Consider the following 25,961-nt stretch of genomic DNA (forward strand, 5'->3'; position numbering starts at 1 on the left):
AAAAAAGTGTGTATTACTGATTTCTTATTTATGCATATTTTTCTCTCAGAATGCAGATTGTCAGGCTGCCAAAAGTCAACTAATGTTCAGGTAAACTAAAAGACCAAAGCACTCAGACTTTTGAGGTTTGTTTAAAATATGTTTGTGCTGCAAATGTAACAGGAAAACGTCCAGTCGTGGTTTGATTGATACCAGCGCTCACAATCATCTCAGAATTTAAAATCAGATCAGCTTGTTTCTTCTCCCACCACTCTGCTAAAATATTTAATAAAAAGTAAATAATTTAATGTGACTCCCCTTAAGATATTAAATCGATAAGCTTCTGTTGCCAGGCAACGACTCCAGCCAGTGAGCAGCGGTTGGGATGATAGTTGCCCTAGCAACAAGTTGCAGTTTCTGTGAAGTTGACTTCTGCAGAGGCGACAAGGTCATGATGTAATTGTGTAAAATATTGTAAATACACAGAGGATGTAAGTATTCAGCTTTTTTTAAATATGAAAAACTGAGATGGAAATGATCAATAAAGCTTTTTTATATATATAAAAATGCTGAGTCGTCAGTTGAGTGCTAGATTTTTCCTTCAAAGGCCGAAACAACTTTTTTTTTTTTTTTTTGCAGATTTTAGATTTCTGAAAGTAAAGGTGGCATAAGGGAGGAAATAAAAGTAACAAGGATAAATGAAAAGTATAAAAGAAAATGTTACTATAGCAACAAGATTTCCCGTTCCACTGTTCATCAGAATCATTTATTGATCGCTGCCTCCCTCTACCGGTTAGACTGCTGAACTACAGCCACGGGTTTTATTGATCATTCTTTTTCCACCACTTGCAACATTCATTTTAGGGGAGAAAAAAAACAAAACACAAACTAACTTAAGGTTTATTGATGTTTATTTACATATTGGCAACTTAGGTTTCAAATATCAGTAACATACTTTGAAAAAACTGACAAAAACTATTTGGTAATCAATATACAATCAATCAGCATCTGACAAGATAACAGTCACAGTTCCAGATATTAGTCTGTGTCAGTCCCCCTCAAGGTAACGGCCACAGCTCCATGTATTAGTCTTGTTTTTCCTTTTCCTGGGTTTGTCCACACTGCAGGTTGACATTGTCCCAGATCACCTGATGGTGCGGTACATCATGAAATCAGTGGTGGTGCATCGTGGGAACTTGCCGATGGAGCTCTCCTCTACCGGCGTGTAGACTTTGATCTGCCTCATGTGCGTGTCTCTGCCGTTCTGGTGGTTAGCCAGCACAGCGATCTGAATCATGAAGGTTCGGATTGGTTTGTTGGACTGCTGAAACGCACACACAGAGAAACATGCGCCATACAGACTTGTGAAGAGATCGGATTTGCAAATCGGATGCAAGTCACGTGACACATAAGGTCATGTGAAATCAGTGTTACCTGATCCAGCAGAGAGATGTGAATCCAGCCGCTGGGCTCCACCATCTCCAACTGCTGCAAAGGAACAAGAGGAGGAGTCATGGAGAAGAGGGTGGGGCTAGAGGGAGGAGGAGAAGTCATGGTGAAGGAAGAGGAGTTACCCTGATCTCCTGCAGGTTGTGGAAATTGTTGCCTACTCTGACGGAGATCTTACTGGGTGTGTAGCTCTCGTCCGATTTATAATCTGCATAAATGCACAACATCTTCACCGTAGTCTTCCTCCTTCACACAATAAAAACAAAAAACTAAAAGCATCTAAATAAACCAAATCTTACGCTTGTCGTCTGCGTTACCTGAACTGTATGTTAACCAGGTGAGGCTGCGAGCCGTCAGACTGCCAGTATGTCTCCAGATTATCGTCCCTCAGCTGGTCCACGCCAAATCCTGGAGACGGGGAAGGGACAGACATCAGACACCACAGGGGAATGAACACAGGTCACATGACCGCACACTCTGGCTTTGAGACTCACCTGGTTTACAGGAGGACAAGGACCACACTGCCTGGGAGCCGATTTCCCGCACTGTCCCAGTTCGCTCCAACTGCTTCGGGTCGGCACCAGGTGGCGTCTTACTTGTGGTGGCCATCCTGATCCTGTAATAATTTGCCAAAATTTCAGAATTTATTTAGTTTAATCACAGACTCTCTTTAAGAAAATCTTTTGAATATCTGAAAAAAAAACACAATCACAAGTTAAGTGATGACTTAATAAAGTGTCACATATGTTAAAAGTGAACACATCAATCGAACCAAAGATTATTAAAGAAACTGGCTTATTTAATGAGCATGAATGTTGAGGCTCCAACACTAGGCTGTGCAATAACGCCAAGAAAGCGAATGGGCTGTTCCAAACATTTAAATTTAATATCTCCACTTTTGGTTTAGACAGTGTGATAGCAATCTGAGGTGCCACAGAGTGCCACTGACATAACAGTGAGGTGGCACTGATGTGCCAAAGAGGCAACACAAGAAAATACTTAAATGCTACAGGGCATTATGGTGGTAACACAGGGATAACACCAGGTGTCACTGAAGTAACAGATGTGCCACTGGGGTAACAGGTAACACTCAGGTGCCACAGAGGTAACACTGGGTAACAGAGATGAAGCTGCAGTGACACTGAGGTGCCACACAGGTAACACTGGGGTAACAGAGATGCCACTGAGGTAACACTGGGGTAACAGAGATGCCACAGGGTGCCACTGGGGTAACAGAGATGCCACTGAAGTAACACTGGGGTAACAGAGATGAAGCTGCGGTGACACTGAGGTGCCACACAGGTAACACTGGGGTAACAGAGATGCCACAGGGTGCCACTGGGGTAACACTGGGGTAACAGAGATGCCACAGGGTGCCACTGGGGTAACAGAGAGATGCCACTGAAGTAACACTGGGGTAACAGAGATGCCACAGGGTGCCACTGAGGTAACACTGGGGTAACAGAGATGCCACAGGGTGCCACTGGGGTAACAGAGAGATGCCACTGAAGTAACACTGGGGTAACAGAGATGCACAGGGTGCCACTGGGGTAACACTGGGGTAACAGAGATGCCACAGGGTGCCACTGGGGTAACACTGGGGTAACAGAGATGCCACAGGGTGCCACTGGGGTAACACTGGGGTAACAGAGATGCCACAGGGTGCCACTGGGGTAACAGAGAGATGCCACTGAAGTAACACTGGGGTAACAGAGATGCCACAGGGTGCCACTGGGGTAACACTGGGGTAACAGAGATGCCACAGGGTGCCACTGGGGTAACAGAGAGATGCCACTGAAGTAACACTGTGGTGACACTGAGGTGCCACAGGGTGTTACTGAGGTAACATGCTTTTTCCCCCCTTTGTTTCTGAAACCTTTTTGAAAGTGAACATTTTAAAACTGCTTAAAAATAGTGTAATGAAAAACAATAAAACAGAGTTTTGAAGCTGTTGGTCGTTTAACGGACAAACTGTGGTTAACAAAGTCCATTAGCTGGATTATCAATCCTAACATTATGTTACGATAAAAAAAATATACTTACACTGACAGTTAATAAAAGTAGCCAAACCACTCTGTCGGTGCATCCAATTTGACGTTCTTTAACAAAAAACGAAGATCCTGGTTTCGAATCTGGCACTTTTGGCGATTCCAAGTCGCGCGTAAGTGACGTCACAGCTGGCGTCGCACAGTGGGTGCGTGTCGCCCGTGCCGTCTTTCCAGCCGGCGCCGGAGCACGTTGCTGGAAGAAAAAGAATATTAAGCCCCAAACTGTGTGGAACGTCGCTTCTAGTTTGTCTCCAACCGAGCTGCTTACCTGGAGCCCGAGAAGGGTTAGTCCTTAAAATGACAGTCCTGCTCTTGTGTGAGATTACATCAGAAAAGAATGCGGGGCCTCTGCTGGTGACGGAGGAAAGCTAATTATTAGCTACTTGTTAGCGACCTCTAGTGAATAAATATTACACATTTCAGTGTAAAGTTAAACCATGTAACTACCAGTGAAGATTTCTAAATCCACGTTAATAGTGTTTTCTGGTAATTCCACGTAAATTTAATATGTAACAGTGCTGCCAGTTCTGACGCATCCCCTTTTACAGAATCACATAAAAAATAGGCTAATTTAAAGTGTTGTTGATCAATCTGATTTGTAAATGTCTACAAGGAAACCGTTGAAGAAGGTTATCTATTCGTTAGATGTCCGCCATTCATTCGGCATACTACTGATCCACATGTCAAGACTTTTAATGGGGTTTAATACCGACTTTGGATTCACGATGCGTCCCTGGACAAAAATCACATGTAGAATTTTACGTTATGTAATTACAAGGTCTGGATTGTTCCAATGTTGTGTGACGTATTGTAAATAAAAACACTAGTGACTGTTTAAAGACTTTTGACAGTGTGATTGCAGCACGCAGGATCACTGTTCTTAGTCAACAAGAAACAAGGATTATTAAATGGAGTCTGGTGGGAAATGCAAAGTTGCTTTCATGCTTCCTCATCAGGCCTTAATGGAAAAACCAGTCACAACAGCAGCTGCTTAAACAAAGAAAAGCACAACTTATTGTCTACTTCACATGTTGAACTTAAGAAAAAAAAAAAGAAAAACCATTATATTCAGTTAATGGTTGACATGGATCATCTCAGTTAAACAGATTAAAGAAAATTGTCCAATTTAACTGTCAAATTTGGGGCAGAGGCGTGATAGGCTGTAATAATACAGTAAAAATAAGGTAGTATAAATAAAAATAAATATGGACAGTGTCGTGCACACAGCAGTTGCGTCTTTGTTCTACGGCACGTATTGACGCCTGTTGGTGAAATGGTGAAAGTGACAGGAGTGGTGGTGAGGTTCACAGCAGATGTTTTTATTGGCGTCATGAACACAGATATTGACTAGTAAGTCCACATTACGTGGACAAATGTGGCAGGGTTGAGGTTTGAACCAGGGACCTTCCGCACTTGGCCACCGCCCCTGCTGATGTACATAAATTACCTCTAAATGGTTAACCTGCAGTCAAAACCAGTCTCTCAGATTGAGTCTGTTTTAAACAGAAGACAGTAAAGAAAGCAGCTGTATTAGGTGGTAGTTGACACACTTGTGGATGTTTTTTATTTATTTTTTGGACTCTGTCTTTCAGCTCCACCAATCCTAGCATCCATCATTCCTGCCCTTCATAATGGCGGAAAAAAACACTAGGATCGCCATCGTCAACCACGATAAGTGCAAACCCAAGAAATGTCGTCAAGAGTGTAAGAAGAGCTGTCCTGTGGTCCGTATGGGTGAGTACAGGGTTCTGGGTCGGGCCTGGGCTGTGATGACCAAATATAAACGTGTGTGACGTTTTCTGTAGGTAAGCTTTGCATCGAGGTGACTCCTCAGAGTAAGATTGTGTGGATCTCAGAGTCACTGTGTATCGGCTGTGGAATCTGCATCAAGGTCCGTTTGATTTTTATATATTTTCATGTTTCACTGTGTGTGAAAACGTAGAAGTCCCAAAATCTTAGTTTCTGATTGGTCACATGTTACCGTTTATTCCCATAACGCGATGTTTGTGTTTTTAGAAATGTCCGTTCGGAGCGTTGTCCATTGTTAACCTTCCCAGCAACCTAGAGAAGGAAACTACACACAGATATTGTGCCAACTCCTTCAAGCTGCATCGGTACGCTGCACAAGAGCCGACCGCCGGCCTGCTTTCACTGTTGAGCTTTAACTGCTGCACATTGCTTTTGTTGTTTACACTTTTGATTTCCCATATCTGGGTTTCTGCTCCTGTTGCGATCAACCTGCCAAGAAAGTTGACCAGAATGTACCAAGGGATTTAAAAACAGGTTCTTGGAACCAGAACAGATCCAGTTCTGTGTTGGTGGAAATCTGCCATGATGATGATTTTTATTGTACTTCTGCTGTGTGTGTGTTGGTTCAGATTGCCTATCCCAAGACCAGGGGAGGTTCTTGGTTTAGTTGGGACCAATGGGATTGGAAAATCCACAGCCTTGAAGATCCTGGCTGGAAAACAGAAGCCCAATCTGGGGAAGTATGATGTGAGTGTTAAAATGTCTCCACAGCTTATGAGCAAGGCAGCAAAGTGTGAAAGGATTTTTAGTGTTGGTGTGGAAAAATAAAAGAAGCAAGCAGTTCTTTTCAGTGTGGTTCTGGTTCATCTGTCTCAGAACCCTCCAGACTGGCAGGAGATCTTAACTTACTTCAGAGGTTCTGAGCTGCAGAACTACTTTACCAAAATCCTGGAGGACGACCTGCGGGCCATCGTCAAACCGCAGTACGTCGACCAGATCCCAAAGACCGTCAAGGTATAGACTTGCATGCACATGTTTTAAAAACACAATAAACATGGATTTGTTTGATTAATTCTGATTATTGAAATTCAGTCCCACAGCCCACCAGGGGCCCTGGCCCACACTTTGGGTACCACTGTTGAAATGACTACTGAGCTTAATTTAGTGCTGGAACAAGATTAAATATTATGATGATCAGTGTTCTGTTTGTTTGGCCGGGGGGGTGGGGGGGGGGGATTGCTGCAGTAAATTCATGGGAGCTGTTGTTCTTGATTTCCGCCTGTAGGGGTCAGTAGGGGCCATCCTGAGCAGAAAAGATGACACGGACACACAGGACATCGTGTGTGACCAGCTCGGTAAATCACGCCACTCCACGTTAGACATGCTTTGATAACACCTCCTGTGCTGACCTTTCACAGTAAAGCCCTCAACATGTGCTGTTGCTATGGCAATAGCAATAATGATAGTAATAAGTTTTTTGTATGGCACTTTTTGACTCAGTTACATATCATGATGAATTTTTTTTTTTTTTTGGGCTTGGTTTTATCCCACTTGTGTTGTGATTGGTTGTTTTTGTGTTGTTGCCGGCAGATCTCAGTCACTTGAGAGAGCGTAACGTGGAGGATCTGTCAGGCGGAGAGCTGCAGAGGTTCGCTTGCGCAGTCGTCTGCATCCAGAGGGCCGACATGTGAGGAAGGCTGCCGCCGATCGCCGTTCGGTGTGACGTGTGAAAGTTTACTGACGCTGCGTTTGTTCTTCTTCTGCAGTTTCATGTTTGACGAGCCGTCCAGGTAGCTGGACGTGAAACAGAGATTGAAGGCGGCCATCACCATCCGCTCGCTCATCACGCCGGACAGGTGACGCAGCGTGTTGAAGGATCGGTCGGGTCACGTTGTCCTCTCTAATGACATTCTTAAAAATAAGTTTGTGGTTTTACTGCTTCAGGTACATCATTGTGGTGGAACATGACCTGAGCGTGTTGGACTATCTGTCCGACTTCATCTGCTGTCTTTACGGCGTCCCCAGCGCTTACGGAGTCGTCACCATGCCCTTCAGTGTCCGAGAGGGTAACACACCACGTGCATTTCAAACCCGTGTCAAACCGTCACGGTCCCATTGCTTTAGATCAATGCAGTTTGTGTCACTTCCTGCAGGGATCAACATTTTCCTCGACGGTTACGTCCCCACAGAGAACCTCAGGTTCCGAGAGACCTCGCTGGTCTTCAAGGTGGCCGAGACGGCCAACGAGGAGGAAGTGAAGAGGCTCAGACACTACCAGGTGTGATTGGCGTCTCATTTCCGTGACGACTGCATCGCAATATTGATTATTGAATTAGACGGGCATTCGCTGGCTTAATTTAAATTTTTAAATGTTGGCGCCCCCTGTGAATGTTTAGTGTAACTGTAGCTCTTTATATCAGTTAAACACAGAGGCGTGACTCCGACATGCGTGACCTTTGACCTGCTGCTTTGTTTCAGTATCCAGACATGCAGAAGACGATGGGCGAGTTCATGCTGACGATTAAAGGCGGAGAGTTTACGGGACTCTGAGATCATGGTGATGCTGGAGAAAACGGTACGCACAGGCAGTGTGGTTCAAACCACGAACAGTTTTCTTTTTACTCGCTGTGGGCTCATTTTTCACTGCACCTGCAAGGCCTGCAGTCATAGAGAAAACACAGTCTTGGCTACAAGTTGGCAGAACATTAGTGTCTTTTGTGCACTGAACAGTAATAATATCATAGAGTGAAAAACCAAAAGGACCATTTCTTTAAATTTGTTTAAAAAGTAAAGGAGAAATCTGTTTACACATTTTTTTGTTACGTGCCAACAGGTGGTGAACAATATTGCTAAGTGCAAATATTATATATACTTATTTTTTTCCTATTCCTACTTTTGTCTCTTCAAATGTTCGTTCTTTCCTTTTCTGTCTGCTTCAGCCTGAAATTTAGTCCCTGATTGGCTGAATTTTGCCATGTGATGATTTGTCTCAGCCAAGTCATTCAAGACTCAATTAGTTGCACGAGAGCAGATTTTTATTTTATTTATAGATGTATTTTTAATTCTTTACAAAATATTTATTGAGCAATCAGTTTACATTTGGTGTGTTTTAAACGAGATGTGGAATCATAACTGTTGCACACAGTTGTTGAGTTCACGTGATGCATTTAATGACCATTGGAAATGTGAAATCTGTTTTTGTATCTCTTTTTTTTTTTTTTTTTTTGTATCATTTCATTCATTGTTGTTGCTGTTGTTGTTTTTCCTAAAATATGGCTTTTGGACCAGCTGGCAGTTTGGATTAATAGCAGTGTAGAATGTCAGATTTTTTTTTTTTTTTTTTTAGGTTTTTTTTGCCTGTGTGTAGTAATGCGTTTGTGTTTGTTTAGGGACGGGGAAAACGACCTTCATCAGGATGTTGGCCCGGGGGACTCAACCTGAACAGCGGAGGTGATTATTGTCACAAAAACAGCAAAGATGATTGATTTCTAATAAAATCAGAGCAAGTACTCCATTAAAATATTTTAATGTTCGGACCAACTGCAGCGTTGGATATTGCAGCGTTGGATAAGATATTGTGTGTTTTATTTTCACAGTCGGTCAAATGGACTCTTTCACAATATAAGAAAGCGATGATCAGTATTTCAGCTGTTATGAGACATGTTTTTGGTTAAAATGTACTTTAAATACAGCGAAGTTGTCACTGACGAATTGATTATTGCATAATAGGAATAATGTTTTCTAGTTTTTGAGTTATTGTCAGACCTGGTGGGGAAAACTGCTGATTTTCTTTTAAATTATATGAATTGTTGGCTTGTTGGTAGGTTGGTTGGTAGTAATCACAAGAACTGAGCTTTGTGGTAAATGTGATTCTTGTCCTTTTATGTCAAAATGTGAAATACTTCTTAAATAGATATTTTCCTGTTTCAGGTGAGGTTCCCTCCTGAATGTCAGCTACAAACCTCAAACCAATCAGCCCAAAATTTAAGGTTAGTGTCAACAAAGTTTGGGGAAATGTGGACACCTGTTTCAGGCCACACCTGGTCATTAGGGGTTTTGGCTTTGGAACAATGTCTCAAAGCTAAATAAAAAGTATCAGATCATGATTGTTGTTTTGAGCAGGGCAGCGTCAGAGCACTGCTGCATGAGAAGATTAGAGATGCTTACACGCATCCTCATTCATCACTGATGTGATGAAGCCGCTGCAGATCGAGAGCATCATTGACCAGGATGTAAGTCGGCGGCGTAAAGGCTGCACTTGTTATTGTTGTTTGTGGGCGGAGCAGCGGGGAAACGTCTCCTGTGGTTGGTCCTCAGGTGCAGAACCTGTCTGGAGGTGAGCTGCAGCGAGTTGCCCTCACACTGTGTTTGGGCAAACCAGCCGACGTTTATCTGATTGACGAGCCTTCAGCCTACCTGGACTCCGAGCAGAGGTTGATGGCTGCCAGGGTCATCAAGAGGTCAGACACGCCCACAGTTTGATCCTGCACGAAGAACTAACAGTCATCAGACTTTGGCTGTTTGCAATTTGTAGTAAATGGTAAAATGTCTGCAGACTGTTGGACTTTAACGCTCGTTGTGTTTGGTGATTTTTGGCATTTTGTCTTCAGGTACATCCTCCACGCAAGAAGACTGCATTTGTGGTGGAGCACGATTTCATCATGGCAACTTATCTGGCTGACAGAGTCATCGTGTTCGATGGGATTCCCTCCAAAAATACATCTGCTAACACGTAGGATCAACAGAAATGTCAGAAAAACAACGAAAAAGTCACTGTGCACTCGCAGGATATTTATTGTGTAATTATTTTGTGTTCAGGCCTCAAAGTCTACTGGCGGGGATGAACAGGTTTCTGTCGCTGCTGGAATCACTTTCAGGCGAGACCCGAATAACTTCAGGCCTCGAATAAACAGCTAAACTCCATCAAGGTAAACTTAAAAAAAAAAAAAAAAGCAAACACAACTAAATTATTTAAAATAATGGCTAGAAGATGAATTCCATCTTTTCAACATGGTTCTGAAGGAGGAACCTGATTTGTAGAGATCCTACGTTTTCCTCTCAACCCGTCACCCGCTGTGGTCTTAGCACGCAGCATCACAGTCAGTGTGATGTTTCTGCATTTGGAGAATTAAGTTGTTTTTCTTGTTGCCAGGACACGGAGCAGAAGAAGAGTGGAAACTACTTCTTCCTGGACGACTAGGATGACATGTCTTCAGCCGTTCTGCAGCAAGTGCATTCATTCATGAACCAATGACTTTGTGGAACATTAACTGTCAATGTGCTAATAAACTGATCTGAGACCAGTTTTTTTTTTTTTTTTCTCTCTCTCTCTCTCTCTGATCATCTCTGTGCTGCAGAATGGTTTATATTGTCTATACCTCTGTTGCTACCTTTCTGAAATGCTGCAATGATATTTTGTGGTTCTGGGTCCAAATCTCATTTCAGATGAATGTTGGATTTAAATTTTAACTCATGAGGTCCTGCAGCAGAGGTTCAAAGACACCTTTTGAAGGTTCATTCTTATTCACCAATCACATTGTCAAAGAAAACTGGAAGCTGGAAAGATTGAGGTTCTGGGATCAAAACTTGTATCTGAGTTTTATGTCAAAGTGTAAATGAAAAAGGTCCAACAGCAGAGGCTCAAGGAAGTGTTTTGTAGCTTCATCTTTGCATACTCATCAGATTCCCTGAGGAAGTGGGCTGTTGTGATCGTGGTTCTGTGGCAAGAAGTGTTAGAAATGTATGATTGATGTTTTGAGGTTCTGGTTCAAACCTCATCCAAGCAGAGCTTTAAAATCCAACAATTAAAGTGCACCAAAAAGGTAAAAAAGCAGCTTCTTGTGGTTCACTTTAAAACCTCCAAGTTCAAGACACAGACAAGTTCAAGTTTTAAATCAACAGGTCCAAGTGTGGAAGTGTTTGATTCCCCTGTCTCACTGGGTCAGGCAGGTTGAAAGTTCCAGGTTTGAGATTCAGAGGTCCTGAGACTGTCCATTTGAAATCCCCATGGTGTTCATCTTCTCAAAGACTCATTCTGAAGTTACTGCTATGTGGTTCTTCAAACATCAACTTCAAGTTTGAAGTCCAAAACCCACATGGGAAATGTGAAAGGTCCAAGATGTTATTGGTTCCTATTTGAAAGTTAACTCACATTTTACGGTTTAAATTTCCAAGTTTGGGGATACGTGATGTTCCAAGCAGCCTGTGGATGAAGCAGTTTAAAGGTTCATATAAAGTGTGGGTTTCAAGATCCCTGTGGTTCAGCCTTCCAAAAACTTCAGCCTGAAATGTTTACGAGTTTCAAACGTCAAACTGCAGGTTTTGAGTCCCAAAGTGAAAACTTACATGGTCCAACAGGTTCTTTGTACCCAAATGTTTAACTGATGCTTTGAGGTTTTCAACTTCTGGGAGGGTTCAAGAACAAAAAGTACAATGAAAACCAAAGTACCCACAAAAGTAATAATGCTGATTAATATCAACAAATATTAGCAAAACAACTTTTAACATAAAAATGCATCCAGGTTTATTCATTACAGAGACACTGTGTTGTTCTTAATCATAAAAAAGTCTTGTGACACCAAGCGTATATTAAAATATTTTTTTTCAGCAGGAACATTTTCAGCATTCCTAAAGTCAGTTCCCTTGTTTTTTTCTTTTTTTCCACTTTTTTAAAGAAAAAAAAAAAGAGGGTACAGGCAGACAAGCACTATGACTAATAGGTATCATTCCAGTAACAGAAGACATATTATACAACATCGACCCGAGTAGTACGAGAGGGTTTCTTGTAAACTGAAGTTCTTTACTAGGTTTATTGTCTTTATTGCTTTTTTGTTTGGTATGTTATTTAAAGTTTTAAAGTAGGTGTTGATTTCAATTATCCATAGTTTAAGAAGGGTTTAGATTGACTGAATTTAGCTTGTGTGTATGATATTGCCAAGTATATATAGGTTACTAAATATTGTATATTTTTGTTTTGATATTCAAAGGAGGTTATTACATTATTATTCCTTGCGTTAAAACGTCCATATTCACCTCCTGTGACGTCACAGCAGGTGTAAAATGTTTTAATAGAAAAGCTTAAGGACTTTTAAAAATTGGTGTAAAACTAAATGTAGTTGCATTTAATTGGTTCAAACAGACATCAATCATAAGATCCTGCATTTCATTGGTTTAAAGTCTGTTGGGCGGGTTTAAGGTCTCGCGCTCGCAGCATTAAACACTAAACATTTAGAACAAGGGTGAAAAAATATGGTAGAATATTGAAGTAATCAACAATATAAATTGTGAGACTGACAGGTGATAAAACGTGACATTAGTTTTGACATGAGCGGAAATTTGTCATTTGCACTACCACAGTCTGTCTGAAGGTGACGCCATTTTCAAAATTACATGCTCAGGAACCGGAAATGTGAAATGTCAATACCTTTTTTTTTTTTTTTTTTTGGCAAGGATACTTCCTGGAAATATCGTGTTGAATTATATTGCACAGTAAACTCCAAGACAGAAGAAAAATCATTTTATTTGTGCCAACATGAGGTAAGAGTTGACCCTGAAGTGCTGGTGATCAGTGTTTTAATACCTTCATCTTTTATTCTGATTACTGATCTTGAGTTTTGACCGAGCAGCGTTTTTCTCTGTCGAAAAATACTTAAGTTGTTTGATGAAATACTGTAAAATTCAAGATTTGCTCGATTGCAACTGACGTCCACATTTCCCATGATCCTCCGCGATCCGCTTGTGTCCTCCATCTTTGCGACATAATTTTATTTTAATAATTTTCTTCAGTGGTTGATGATTTCATTAAAAAAGGTGATGTTTACACAACAACAAATATTTATTCTCCGCTTATGTGGCACTGACAAGATATATAACGTATAAAACTGCAGTTATAAATATACCGAGAGACATTTAATGACAGTATCATAGAAACATTTGAATTCAATGAAACTAGACACATATACAATGTACAATGTAGAAATATTCATTACAGGACCTCTAATTATAAATAAGCAGCAAAGTAGTAACAGTTCACAGTATATGTAAAATGTTCATTATAGTACCCATCATTATGAATAAGCAACAAATTACTAAGAGTTCATATTATTTCTATATACAGTGGCTTGCAAAAGTATTCATCCCCTTGGTATTTCACACATTTTAATTTGTTTATGGCATTTCAAATATAAAAAGTAAATCAGGCTTCTCATATAAACATTTCTATAATTATCTGCCTTAGACTCAAACTGAAAACCAATCTCTACAACTTGATATAAATTAATTACAAATATAAAAGCCAGATGATGGGTTGCATAAGTAACTGTAAATAATCAGTTTAATTGCCAGTTTTCTTCAGACAAGTCAGGGATGGATGCATGTACATTTCCAAGTCACTGAAATGTCTTGAACTTTATTTACATCAGTTATGAAGAAATACAAACAATAGGCACTCTATGGTAAATCTGTGTGGAGTAGACAGTTCTCAAAAACTGAGTGACTGTGCAAGAAGGAGAACAGTGAGGAAAGCCCCAAGACACCTTGACAACCCAGAAGACGTTATAGCTTCTGTGGTTGTGATTGGAGAAATTGTGCACAGTGCAAGTTGTGGATTTTATATCCCCAGTTATACAGCTTCATGATTAAGTGGAGCAGAGGAGGATTTTCTTAAAAGAAGACCTGAAAGTCACCTACAATTGCCGGAAGGTACATCTGAGATGCAAGCCTAGATTGATGTTTTGGTGAAAGAAAACCCTCCACTGTACTACATCATGAAGCTGTATAACTGGAGATACAAAACGCAGAATTTCAACTGTGCACATTTCTCCAATCAAAGCCAGAGAAGCCTAAAACTTTTTCTGGGTTGTCTGGGTGTCTTGGTGGCTTTCCTCACTGTTCTAGAAAGAAAATCCTCCTCTGCTCCACTTAATCATGAAGCTGTATAACTGGGGATATAAAATCCAAAACTTGCACTGTGCACAATTTCTCCAATCACAACCACAGAAGCCTATAACGTCTTCTGGGTTGTCAAGGTGTCTTGGTGCTTTCCTCACTCTTCTCCTTCTTGCACAGTCACTTAGTTTTTCAATAGTGTCTACTCCACACAGATTTACCATAGAGTGCCATACTGTTTGTATTTCTTCATAACTGATGTAAATAAAGTCCAGACGTATTCAGGGACTTGGAAATGTTCATGTATCCATCCCCTGACTCATCTGAAGAAACTGTCAATAAAACTGATTATTTACAGGTATTATACCAAAGGGGGCTGATTATTTATGCAACCCATCATCTTGGCTTTTATATTTTTAATTAATTTATATCAGGTTGACCATAAACAAATTAAAATGCATGAAATACCAAGCAAATCCTTATTTTATTTATGTGCAATTATGAGGCTTCATTTTCACTCCTGTTTTTGTCCACAGTGAGTGCCGGAGGTGGGAAAATGTCTGTCGATCAGCTGCAGAACAAAAAGGTTTGTGCACGTTTATCTGTCAGTCAAAGGCGGAGCTAGGAGGTGGATTTGGAATTTAAACCTCCTCCTAAAATATTCCACGGACAATGATGGCCAAAATAAAACCAAGTGTTGTTCTGAAATATTTCAAGCAATGATTCCTTCAAAAAGTGATTCAGTGTTTCAAACGTTTTGAAACACTAAATGCACAACTGCTTCAGAAATGGTTCACTGTGTTGAAACAGCATAATTGTTTTGGGAAATGAATCACTGTTTGAAAACACTCAACCAAAACAAAGTCAGTGTTTCAAACTTTTTGCAACACAAAATGAGTCATTGCTTCAGAAAATAATCAACTGTTTTGAAACATTTTGACAATGTCGACACTTAATGGACAGCAAGAAGAAGAAAAACAATCCTAGCTCCGCCTCTGACTCATTACTGTTTTCATCTTTATAATTTTTTCCCCTCATAATTAGTATTAATTATTTTTTCTTTAATCTTCCCTCCTCGTGTTTCTTGTGTCATAAACAGATCTTCTCGGTTCAAGCCGCTGCTGCACACAGAAATGTCCTGGAGCAGAAACATTCCGGATCCAGGTTTCCGGCTCTGATTGGACGGAGCGTCGGGTAAATATGTTGTTTGTTTCCTTCACTGCAGATTGAGATCTAGTTTTCTGAGAGATGCCTGGGAATTGAACCTAATATATCAAAATCTTTGACCAGTGGTCCAGCCTTCTGCACCATCTACAGAAAGCTGTTTTTGTCAGTTTTTCAGGTTTTGACTGTTTGTTTGACTTTGAATAAAGGTTGAACTCTTGGGATTTGAACCCATAACATCAAAAACTCAGAGTACTTTTCCAACCCTCTCAGCCACCTCCAGGCACAACACACCAATGATTTTGTAAAACCTTAAAGTTTTTACTGGGTTTGTGAGACAAGAAACGTGAATGGGACATCAGAGAATTGAACCTAAAACATCACAGACATTAAGGATCTGTTTGACGTACAGTCATTCCAGCATCAGAGACACAGCTTCAGTCAGACCGCCTTGACAGACACATCAGATGTTCGCCGCAGGAATAACTTGTGACAGCCATATGGCGCTTTCCCAGGCTGATGTGTCAAAAGCGGGAATTGGCAGGAAGTGATCAGTGGAACGTCTTAAGCCCTTTTCACATCAGGGGCAATGTAGAGTTGCATATCGCGACGTGCCGTCTACGCTGAGTTAAGCAGCTCTACACTGAGTTTTTGCTCCCTACGCAACAATATGCTCAGGGCTACGTGAGGTGGACGCAAGAAATTACTAAAAGCACATAATACAAAAAAAAGCCTGAATTTTACTGCTTTTTCATCTCTGATTTTATTGGTTAAAAAGAAAGAATATTCAAGATTACAAGATAAAATACCTATTTTCAGAGGAAAATAGTTATCAGAAGAATAGAATAATTTTTTCCACAACCATAACCACAGGCATTATGTTTTAATTTTATAACTAATGCATACAGACAGATGTGTTTGATTCCAGGTTTCTCCACTTCATGCTGGCTGTCTGTGTCCAAAACACTCATCTACACTGACCCAGTCCATTCAGGGCCTGTACAGTAAAAGAGTGGTGCTATACCTCACAAACATCAAGTTCGACTTAATGAACCCCCATCACAACTGGAGAAAGAGAGACAAATTAAAATGGTAAAAATTAATTCAGTGAGAACCCAACAAATCATGTCCTCCAAAAAATGTCAAGTCAATTAGGCATCAGTTTGTGATCAGGCATGTTGAAAACTCCAGTAATTATACTTATGTACATGTGATTTCTTAGTTTTATTATTTTAAAAAATGCAAAAAATCTAAAAAAAACAAAAACAAAACTTTGTTCATGTTGTCATTATGGGGTGTTGTGAGTAGAATTTTGAGGGGGGAAAAATTGTTTAATCTATTTTGGAATACAGCTGTAACATAAAAGGTGGAAAAAGTGAAGCATTGTGAATACTTTCTGGATGCACTGTGGCTACAAGGTGTTGCTATTAATACCAAAGTCAATCGTTTCATGGTATCATCCACAAGTACTCAGTCAGTGAGACATTATGATAATTAAGACAAGGACAAAAAAGAACAGGATCTCAGTAATAAAAAAAAAATCTAAATAAATCAGCTGTAGCCAGTCGTGACTCACCTTTAATCAACTCTAAAGTATAAGCTCTTCATGTCTGGTTGTTGTAGAAGCAGGAGAAGTCAGTCCGCACTTCTTCACTGCGAACAATCTCACCATATGTAATTTCTGACCTAATGGTGTTCTCGTAGATTATGTGGCTGTCGTTGGCCTTCAGGGTCAAAGAGTTTCACAAAGACCAGAAGAGTGAGAGATGTCACCAGACTGGAAAATGGAATTGACTGACAATGAAAACTCACCGTGACCACTGTACCACAGGTGTTGCCATTAAAGCTGAAGGACACCATGTGGGTCATATTGTCCACCTGACCCCTGCAGGTCTGATTTTTCAGATGTAGGGCAGAGTAGTCGATGCCCAAATCCTCCAGAGACAACCACAAAGTAACTGAAGCAGAGTTTTCTTTGCAGATAGTTGGCATCCCTAAACATCCACCAGAAAAGGGGGCAGAATTAGCAACAAATAAAAGGAAAAACTCTTTATAAAGGTTGTGTTTAGACTCTGTGAAAGCTGTCATTGACTATATAATCATCACACATGAATTAATTTATTTTCCAGTGTATAAATCACACCTGTTTAAAAATTACTCGTGAGGGGGGGGACAGTATATCAGTGACACAGATGTAAATATAACTTTCTCTGTATGTGGAACTCACTTTGTAATCACGTTTCACTGGGTCGAGTTTAAAAATAGACAGGAACTTAGAGAAGTACGTGTGCACACCACAGCATGTGCTGTTTTTTAACATGAGGATTCTTAATTCTAAAAATACACGTTTTGGACAATCAACTGGATGTTATTTGTTGAAGTTTGGACAGAAGAAAGCATCAGTTGGAGACAGATTGCCAGGCCACAGCAACATGGAGTGAATAATGGATGCATTGAGGAAGCCGTACAGTGCTGCTTGAAAGTTGGTGGATCCCTTTGAGCTTTTATATATGTTTGAATTTTTTTTAGGAAATCAGTAAACAGAAAAAATCATACTTTTTATATAGAAATTTCTTAAATTATGCCCTTTGAAGTCACAGTGAAAACTAATCTCTAAATCATGAATTAAAAGAAATAAAAAAAAATGCAGAAAAAGTAACTGAAGAAATGGTGCAGATTGGAAGTTTTGGATTTTGCATTACTACTCATAGCGTCATAGTGGAGTGGAACAGAGAAGAATTTTCTTTCAACAAAACAGATTAAACCTAGGCTTGCATCTCCGATGTACCTTCTGGCAAATTGTAGCTGAACTTTCAAGTTTTCTTAAAAAAAAAAAAAAAAAAAAAAGGCTTTCTCTTACCATTTCTACATAAATCTGAAGAACTGGGAATGCAAAATTCAAATGCTGTGCACAATTGTACAGTTGCAGCCACAGAAGTCTGGAACTTCTTCAGGTTTATCTCCGTGTCTTGGTGACTTTCTTCACTAGTCTCCTTATTGCATGGTCCCTCAGTTTTTGAAAACTGTCTGCTCTATACAGATTTACCATCAACTACCACAATGTTTGTATGTCTTCATAACTGATGTCAATTAAGTCCAAGACATAATCAATATCTTGGAGACATTCATGCATCCGTCTGAATAAGACTGGATGGAAAAGTGATGGTTTACATGTGATATAGAGAAGGGTGCACTTATTTATTCACACCATCATTTTAGCTTTTATATTTTTATTTCTTTTAGTTCATGATGTAGAGTTTCTCCATGTAATGTGGAGTTCCGTAAGGAAGGGCATCCGGTTTAAAACCAGATGCCCTTATTATTTTCTTCTCATGATGAGTTTAAGTTGATATGCCTCCCAAACTCACAAAGAAAATACGATGAGTTGGGCACGTCTCGATGCATAATGCACACTGCAAGAAAATCTTTCATCTTCGGAGGATCAGGACAGAGATGTGTGTCTTCTTGTGTATCAAGTTGTCCTACCGAAAGCTGATCCATACTGGAGGCAAAAAATGGCTCGACAGAAGCCACCGAGTGTCACCACCGTCTGTCTTCTCACCACAGAAACTCCTGATCACTGCAGACCGGTCCTGACAGAAGGGCCTGAGGACCAGCTGAAGAAACAGACAGAAGTTATCTTCACCTCTACTTGTCCAACTCTTTATCAAACCAACTGTACAGTGAGAAAAGAACTTTCACAGCACAGAGTTGGATATGATGAACCGACTGTTTCTATTCTGAATGTTATTTTCTTGCTTTACTAAACCACACATGTTCACAAATGTAACTGGAAGTACACTGTCACTGAACTGTTTTTAAAACAAGGAAAGTGGATTCCATTTTGTCATTTTGCTTCGTCCTTTCTCGTTGACGTGGTTCTTACCTTTCTTCACTGATTTTTATTGGAGTAACCTTTATTTCATGAAAATCCACAAACTCAGTGGAACTAAACACAATCTTACGGCAAGCTGACGCTTGACCTCCAGCCGTCCCTTGTTGACGTCTCTGCGGATTCTACAGTCTCTGGCGTAGGCCTCCATGAACTGGCACTTCAAACCGTCCACTGCAGGATATCGGCACAAAGTGTAATTGCAGACTTGAATGTAGGGCTCTGGGTTGATATTACAGGTGGTGAAGGGCGCCCCCATCAGGAGATCACAGCTGTTCCACACAATGGAAAAAGCACAATGTGAAATTATATGGAAAAGAATGCGACTTGAGCATTCGGACAGGGTTCTGTGGTTAGCATGTTTAATAACCGTAAAGTCACGGGATTCACCTGAATAAGGTCAGGTGTTGGATCAGCTGCTCGTGTTCATGTTTTTAACGTGTTCTGTAATTTAGCACATGCTTCTAGTATGATGGAGTGATGTTACCTGTCAACAAGATAACGTGTGTTTCTGCTCACCGCTCGGACATCACGGTGCAATCGATTGTTATGTTGGAAGTGTCATCGTACTGTGTCTCACAGCTAGGGGGCAACAAACAGAAAATCAACACTGTTCCAGCATTTTCAGGAGATTCAAAGATCATCAACAAAACAGTGTTTGTGGTATTTTGCTTCCAACTGCACATTTTTTTCTTCTACTGTCATTGTTGTCCAAAAGTGTGAGATGAATTCTGAAATCCACAGATCCATATGATCACATTCACCTGAATGTAGCACAACTCAAAGTGCGTCACTGTGCAGATCAACAATGACACAAATGAGACTGTGAAAGAAACCTGAGTCGTTTCGAAGCCAATTGGAGTTTTGCTCGTTGGCCGAGTCAATAACCCAACCTGAACCTAACTGGACAATATTTCAACTGTTAAAATCAAAGTGGTCCAGTGACCCAAGAACAACGAGGAACTGAAGATCTGGTTCAGGTTTTAACTGACTGCAAAGATACACAACAAATTATTCAACATAAAGTCATTTATATTTTAATGAGTCCAATTAATCTGGAGGTTCCCTAAATATGAGGGTCTATATAAAGGATATAAATGTATGTAATTTCTCCATGTTTCAGTCACCATGAAAACTTACAACCAGTCCAATGTGGTGACACACAGATAAAATGATCAAACTGGTGTCATTGTGTAAAGTTGGATGTAACTGAGGTCTTACTCAGCGTTGCTCAGTCCCACTTGCTTCATTTCACTCAGCTGACTGGAATCAGAACACAAACCTTGCAGACTTAATGGACCAGGTCCTGTCAAAGCTTGAGAGAGAATTGATCAGTGTAAAGTGGATTCACAATAATACGACACACACATCATAACATAATATGACTCATGAAAAACAAAACTGATGTGATTCTTTCATAAACTCCATTGAGGTTTCTTCAGACGAGGCAGCAGCTCTGAAGCCTCTCAGTCAAACTGGAACATGGAAGTTCTCCATACACACTGATCTGTGGAATCCTTTGTGATGTCAAACAGTTTTATGTGTATTTCATGCATTGCTTTCGTTTATATGAATACAAACAATAAGCTACAACCAACCAAAACTGTTTTTTTCCCCCTAAAATGAGAGGTCCTGCATTTATTATGTATTACATACTGACATCCAGTGCACCCGGCTGAAGAGCTCAGCTCAGAGCCTATGGAGTTACGTCATTAATATATTTGACAGACTACATATTTTGTTTATTTCTATTTTTGTCCAAAAATCAAGGATCCAGTGACCAATTTCATATTTATTTACTTTAAGACTCAATAAAATGTAGAAAACCTGTAAAGTGGACTGTTAGTACACAGAAAATTCACAAGCGCTATTGATAAGGGAATCAATAAAGAATCTGATCAGTAAGCTGAATAAATAGATAAAATCTTATTAATACCCATCCCTAATCGTGTCTCACCAAGTCGCATTGTGAGGAATTGAATTGCCCTCAAATACACATCAAATAGAATTGGGAACAGGGGTGAATCGTATCACATTGTCAGTATCGCTATATATGTATCATATCGCTGGTGTATCGAGGTGTGTATCGAATCATTGTCAGTGATGAGATTCACATGCCTAGTCTGTACCATAGATGTGAATCTGTGCAGTGTTGCCATCAAAGAAGAGAGAAAGGTGGTAGGTCTGTGATATCTGCAGGGTGACTCCAGTTTGGTCCTGAGACAGCATCATGTTGTTGAAAAGGTGAGGCGTGCTGGTCAGCGTCACCAATCTGCCATCAACCTGCATCACAGCAGAAACACAGTATCCAAAAAAACACACATAATGAAGTCAGTGTTAGGAGAGCTGTTTGGACTTTCAGGGAAAAGAACAATGACCTCCAACATGGACCTGAAGAGAAGTGGCCCAAAAAGGAACTCTGGCAGTGGTTATCTTACCCACACTTTCCCAACTTGACCCAGAACTGTTTGAACATTTGAGTCTAGCTGTTGCACAATGACACCGTCCAAAAAGCTGATATCACGACGGCGACGCTCCCGGAACTCTGCCAGTATTTTGACGTTTAGTGTGTCGGTGGGCGTCATCAGTTCATACACACACCGATCCTGGACAGAAGTAGCTTGTCCGTGGAAATCAATGACAGTAGGCCCGGTAACAGTACACATGGTGTTCAACTCGCATCTGATGGAGGTGAGGAGGATCATACACAAGAATAGAATAAGATCATCAGCATATTGACTCATTGGGTAAAGTTTAGTTAAAATAACAAGCTGCCACAGGGGGTCTGAAATGCTCTCACTGCAGATATCAAATATAAATATAATAAATTTTATTATTGTTGAAACTTGGTGAGGGTCATACTTTCTTGAACTACAAATATGGTTTACCCTTTTCTTTTTACACAGTGTTAAGCCAACTTGACACTTGCACGAATTGGATCCCTGCACTGTTTGTCGTGCCAATGCGACCCGCTTTGTCCAGTTTGATGCATCGTTATTTAAGATAATTCTTTCATAGCCAATGACGCATTTGTTCTCAGAAGTTGGCTGATGAAACCATCTCTCATCACTCCCAGAATCAGAGAAATTATCTGCAGCTTCTCTCATGCACGTCATGCGGTGGATTACGCATTTGGAATCATTTCAAAGGTATTTATTTATTTATTTATAATATTTATACTGTAAAACAGTTACACTGTCATTCCTTCTAGTGTGTTCGACAATATATCTTTAAAATTATGTTTATTATAGATGTTAGATCTTGTTCAGATGCGTTGCAGCAATGAGACACATTTACTTGCAGTGACAGTGTTTTCAAATTGGTTGCGCAATGTTCATGTCTAGTTAACAAAAAATAAATGTGTGCCAGAAGTTGAACATTTTAAAGTTTTCTTTGTACACAGTTTAAAAAAATGAAATAATTTGCATTTATTTATTTGTCTGTCTGTTACAGGGGTGCTCATGTTTTGTCCTCGAGAGCTACCTTCCTGATAATCTGAATCCAATGAAAGACTCGTTAGCAGGCTTTTAATGAGCCTTTCATTGGATTCAGGTGTGTTGGAGCAGGGAGACAACTAAGAGTATCAGGAAGGTAGCTCTCGAGGACCAAACTCGAGCACCCCTGGGTAGGATTACGTCAAAAGTACTGCACAGATTTTGATGAAATTTTCACCACAGATAGATATAAGGCCATTGAAGACTTCATTAAATTTTGGAGGTTATCGACATCCAGATTCTGAATCAAGGTTTCAGTTTATATAGGCTTTGAAGAGTTACATTTAAAAAAAAAAAAATACTTCAGGGATTCTCACCACAGATAGATACTAGATCATGGAAGACTCCACTGAGTTTTGGAGGTGATCTGGATCCAGATTCTGGCTCAAGATTTGTTGGGAGAGTTCTGGATCAAAATGCATGTTCTGTTACAGAAAATATGACATTTAGATGTAAAACAAGTTCAGGAAGACACTTTTTTTTAGCTTGTGAATTAAATGTCTCAAGGAACGGCCACAGCTCCATGTATTAGTTTGTTTTTCCTTTTCCTGGGTTTGTCCACACTGCAGGTTGACATTGTCCCAGATCACCTGATGGTGCGGTACATCATGAATCAGTGGTGGTGCATCGTGGGAACTTGCCGATGGAGCTCTCCTCTACCGGCGTGTAGACTTTGATCTGCCTCATGTGCGTGTCTCTGCCGTTCTGGTGGTTAGCCAGCACAGCGATCTGAATCATGAAGGTTCGGATTGGTTTGTGGACTGCTGAAACGCACACACAGAGAAACATGCGCCATACAGACTTGTGAAGAGATCGGATTTGCAAATCGGATGCAAGTCACGTGACACATAAGGTCATGTGAAATCAGTGTTACCTGATCCAGCAGAGAGATGTGAATCCAGCCGCTGGGCTCCACATCTCCAACTGCTGCAAAGGAACAAGAGGAGGAGTCATGGAGAAGAGGGTGGGGCTAGAGGGAGGAGGAGAAGTCATGGTGAAGGAAGAGGAGTTACCCTGATCTCCTGCAGGTTGTGGAAATTGTTGCCTACTCTGACGGAGATCTTACTGGGTGTGTAGCTCTCGTCCGATTTATAATCTGCATAAATGCACAACATCTTCACCGTAGTCTTCCTCCTTCACACAATAAAAACAAAAAACTAAAAGCATCTAAATAAACCAAATCTTACGCTTGTCGTCTGCGTTACCTGAACTGTATGTTAACCAGGTGAGGCTGCGAGCCGTCAGACTGCCAGTATGTCTCCAGATTATCGTCCCTCAGCTGGTCCACGCCAAATCCTGGAGACGGGGAAGGGACAGACATCAGACACCACAGGGGAATGAACACAGGTCACATGACCGCACACTCTGGCTTTGAGACTCACCTGGTTTACAGGAGGACAAGGACCACACTGCCTGGGAGCCGATTTCCCGCACTGTCCCAGTTCGCTCCAACTGCTTCGGGTCGGCACCAGGTGGCGTTACTTGTGGTGGCCATCCTGATCCTGTAATAATTTGCCAAAATTTCAGAATTTATTTAGTTTAATCACAGACTCTCTTTAAGAAAATCTTTTGAATATCTGAAAAAAAAACACAATCACAAGTTAAGTGATGACTTAATAAAGTGTCACATATGTTAAAAGTGAACACATCAATCGAACCAAAGATTATTAAAGAAACTGGCTTATTTAATGAGCATGAATGTTGAGGCTCCAACACTAGGCTGTGCAATAACGCCAAGAAAGCGAATGGGCTGTTCCAAACATTTAAATTTTAATATCTCCACTTTTGGTTTAGACAGTGTGATAGCAATCTGAGGTGCCACAGAGTGCCACTGACATAACAGTGAGGTGGCACTGATGTGCCAAAGAGGCAACACAAAGAAAATACTTAAATGCTACAGGGCATTATGGTGGTAACACAGGGATAACACCAGGTGTCACTGAAGTAACAGATGTGCCACTGGGGTAACAGGTAACACTCAGGTGCCACAGAGGTAACACTGGGGTAACAGAGATGAAGCTGCAGTGACACTGAGGTGCCACACAGGTAACACTGGGGTAACAGAGATGCCACTGAGGTAACACTGGGGTAACAGAGATGCCACAGGGTGCCACTGGGGTAACAGAGATGCCACTGAAGTAACACTGGGGTAACAGAGATGAAGCTGCGGTGACACTGAGGTGCCACACAGGTAACACTGGGGTAACAGAGATGCCACAGGGTGCCACTGAGGTAACACTGGGGTAACAGAGATGCCACAGGGTGCCACTGGGGTAACAGAGAGATGCCACTGAAGTAACACTGGGGTAACAGAGATGCCACAGGGTGCCACTGAGGTAACACTGGGGTAACAGAGATGCCACAGGGTGCCACTGGGGTAACAGAGAGATGCCACTGAAGTAACACTGGGGTAACAGAGATGCCACAGGGTGCCACTGGGGTAACACTGGGGTAACAGAGATGCCACAGGGTGCCACTGGGGTAACACTGGGGTAACAGAGATGCCACAGGGTGCCACTGGGGTAACACTGGGGTAACAGAGATGCCACAGGGTGCCACTGGGGTAACAGAGAGATGCCACTGAAGTAACACTGGGGTAACAGAGATGCCACAGGGTGCCACTGGGGTAACACTGGGGTAACAGAGATGCCACAGGGTGCCACTGGGGTAACAGAGAGATGCCACTGAAGTAACACTGTGGTGACACTGAGGTGCCACAGGGTGTTACTGAGGTAACATGCTTTTTCCCCCCTTTGTTCTGAAACCTTTTTGAAGTGAACATTTTAAAACTGCTTAAAAATAGTGTAATGAAAAACAATAAAACAGAGTTTTGAAGCTGTTGGTCGTTTAAACGGACAAAACTGTGGTTAACAAAGTCCATTAGCTGGAGTATCAATCCTAACATTAATGTTACGATAAAAAAAATATACTTACACTGACAGTTACTAAAAGTAGCCAAACCACTCTGTCGGTGCATCCAATTTGACGTTCTTTAACAAAAAACGAAGATCCTGGTTTCGAATCTGGCACTTTTGGCGATTCCAAGTCGCGCGTAAGTGACGTCACAGCTGGCGTCGCACAGTGGGTGCGTGTCGCCCGTGCCGTCTTTCCAGCCGGCGCCGGAGCCCGTTGCTGGAAGAAAAAGAATATTAAGCCCCAAACTGTGTGGAACGTCGCTTCTAGTTTGTCTCCAACCGAGCTGCTTACCTGGAGCCCGAAAGGGTTAGTCCTTAAAATGACAGTCCTGCTCTTGTGTGAGATTACATCAGAAAAGAATGCGGGGCCTCTGATGGTGACGGA

The 25,961-nt window shown here is 41.1% G+C and overlaps 4 protein-coding genes across 5 annotated transcripts in view; 2 read left to right on the forward strand and 2 right to left on the reverse strand.

Annotated features, from left to right (window-relative positions):
- Positions 1-874: 874 nt before the first annotated feature.
- anapc10 (anaphase promoting complex subunit 10) lies at positions 875-3,606 on the reverse strand. 2 transcript variants are annotated; one of them, XM_034165174.1, is made up of 6 exons: positions 3,472-3,601; positions 1,923-2,044; positions 1,746-1,836; positions 1,554-1,674; positions 1,414-1,467; positions 875-1,303 (listed from the first exon to the last, which is right to left on the reverse strand). In XM_034165174.1, the coding sequence occupies exons 2-6, from the start codon at positions 2,035-2,037 to the stop codon at positions 1,124-1,126; spliced, it is 561 nt and encodes a 186-aa protein (XP_034021065.1). In that variant the 5' UTR covers positions 2,038-2,044; positions 3,472-3,601; the 3' UTR covers positions 875-1,123. The 2 variants fall into 2 exon arrangements, with proteins under 2 accessions (XP_034021065.1, XP_034021066.1); XM_034165175.1 differs by lacking the exon at positions 1,554-1,674 and having other exon boundaries at positions 1,414-1,510; positions 3,472-3,606.
- Positions 3,607-3,617: 11 nt separating this feature from the next.
- On the forward strand, positions 3,618-10,521 carry abce1 (ATP-binding cassette, sub-family E (OABP), member 1). The gene is given in 24 exon segments (XM_034165179.1): positions 3,618-3,760; positions 5,069-5,210; positions 5,282-5,367; positions 5,493-5,590; positions 5,855-5,972; positions 6,102-6,239; positions 6,511-6,580; positions 6,816-6,912; positions 6,992-7,081; positions 7,170-7,291; positions 7,379-7,503; positions 7,704-7,800; positions 8,615-8,675; positions 9,156-9,192; positions 9,194-9,214; positions 9,348-9,399; positions 9,402-9,457; positions 9,543-9,685; positions 9,836-9,846; positions 9,849-9,957; positions 10,044-10,090; positions 10,093-10,134; positions 10,137-10,153; positions 10,378-10,521. Coding segments are annotated over 23 exon segments (1,788 nt in total). The 5' UTR covers positions 3,618-3,760; positions 5,069-5,107; the 3' UTR covers positions 10,426-10,521.
- The window catches only part of LOC117505499 (ATP-binding cassette sub-family E member 1-like), a 28,994-nt gene continuing 6,699 nt past the window's right edge, over positions 3,667-25,961 (forward strand). The window contains exon 1 of the mRNA XM_034165178.1: positions 3,667-3,760. The gene's annotated coding sequence lies outside the window, so the exon portion shown is untranslated. The remainder of the gene's footprint in view (positions 3,761-25,961) is intronic.
- LOC117505425 lies at positions 16,880-22,267 on the reverse strand. Its single transcript, XM_034165071.1, has 7 exons — positions 21,606-22,267; positions 21,297-21,486; positions 20,389-20,473; positions 19,687-19,749; positions 19,241-19,439; positions 17,088-17,366; positions 16,880-16,999 (listed from the first exon to the last, which is right to left on the reverse strand). Exons 1-7 carry the CDS (start codon positions 21,909-21,911, stop codon positions 16,880-16,882), a joined length of 1,242 nt encoding a protein of 413 aa, XP_034020962.1. The 5' UTR covers positions 21,912-22,267.

Source organism: Thalassophryne amazonica, chromosome 23 (assembly GCF_902500255.1).
Source record: "Thalassophryne amazonica chromosome 23, fThaAma1.1, whole genome shotgun sequence".
Lineage (NCBI taxonomy): Eukaryota > Metazoa > Chordata > Actinopteri > Batrachoidiformes > Batrachoididae > Thalassophryne > Thalassophryne amazonica.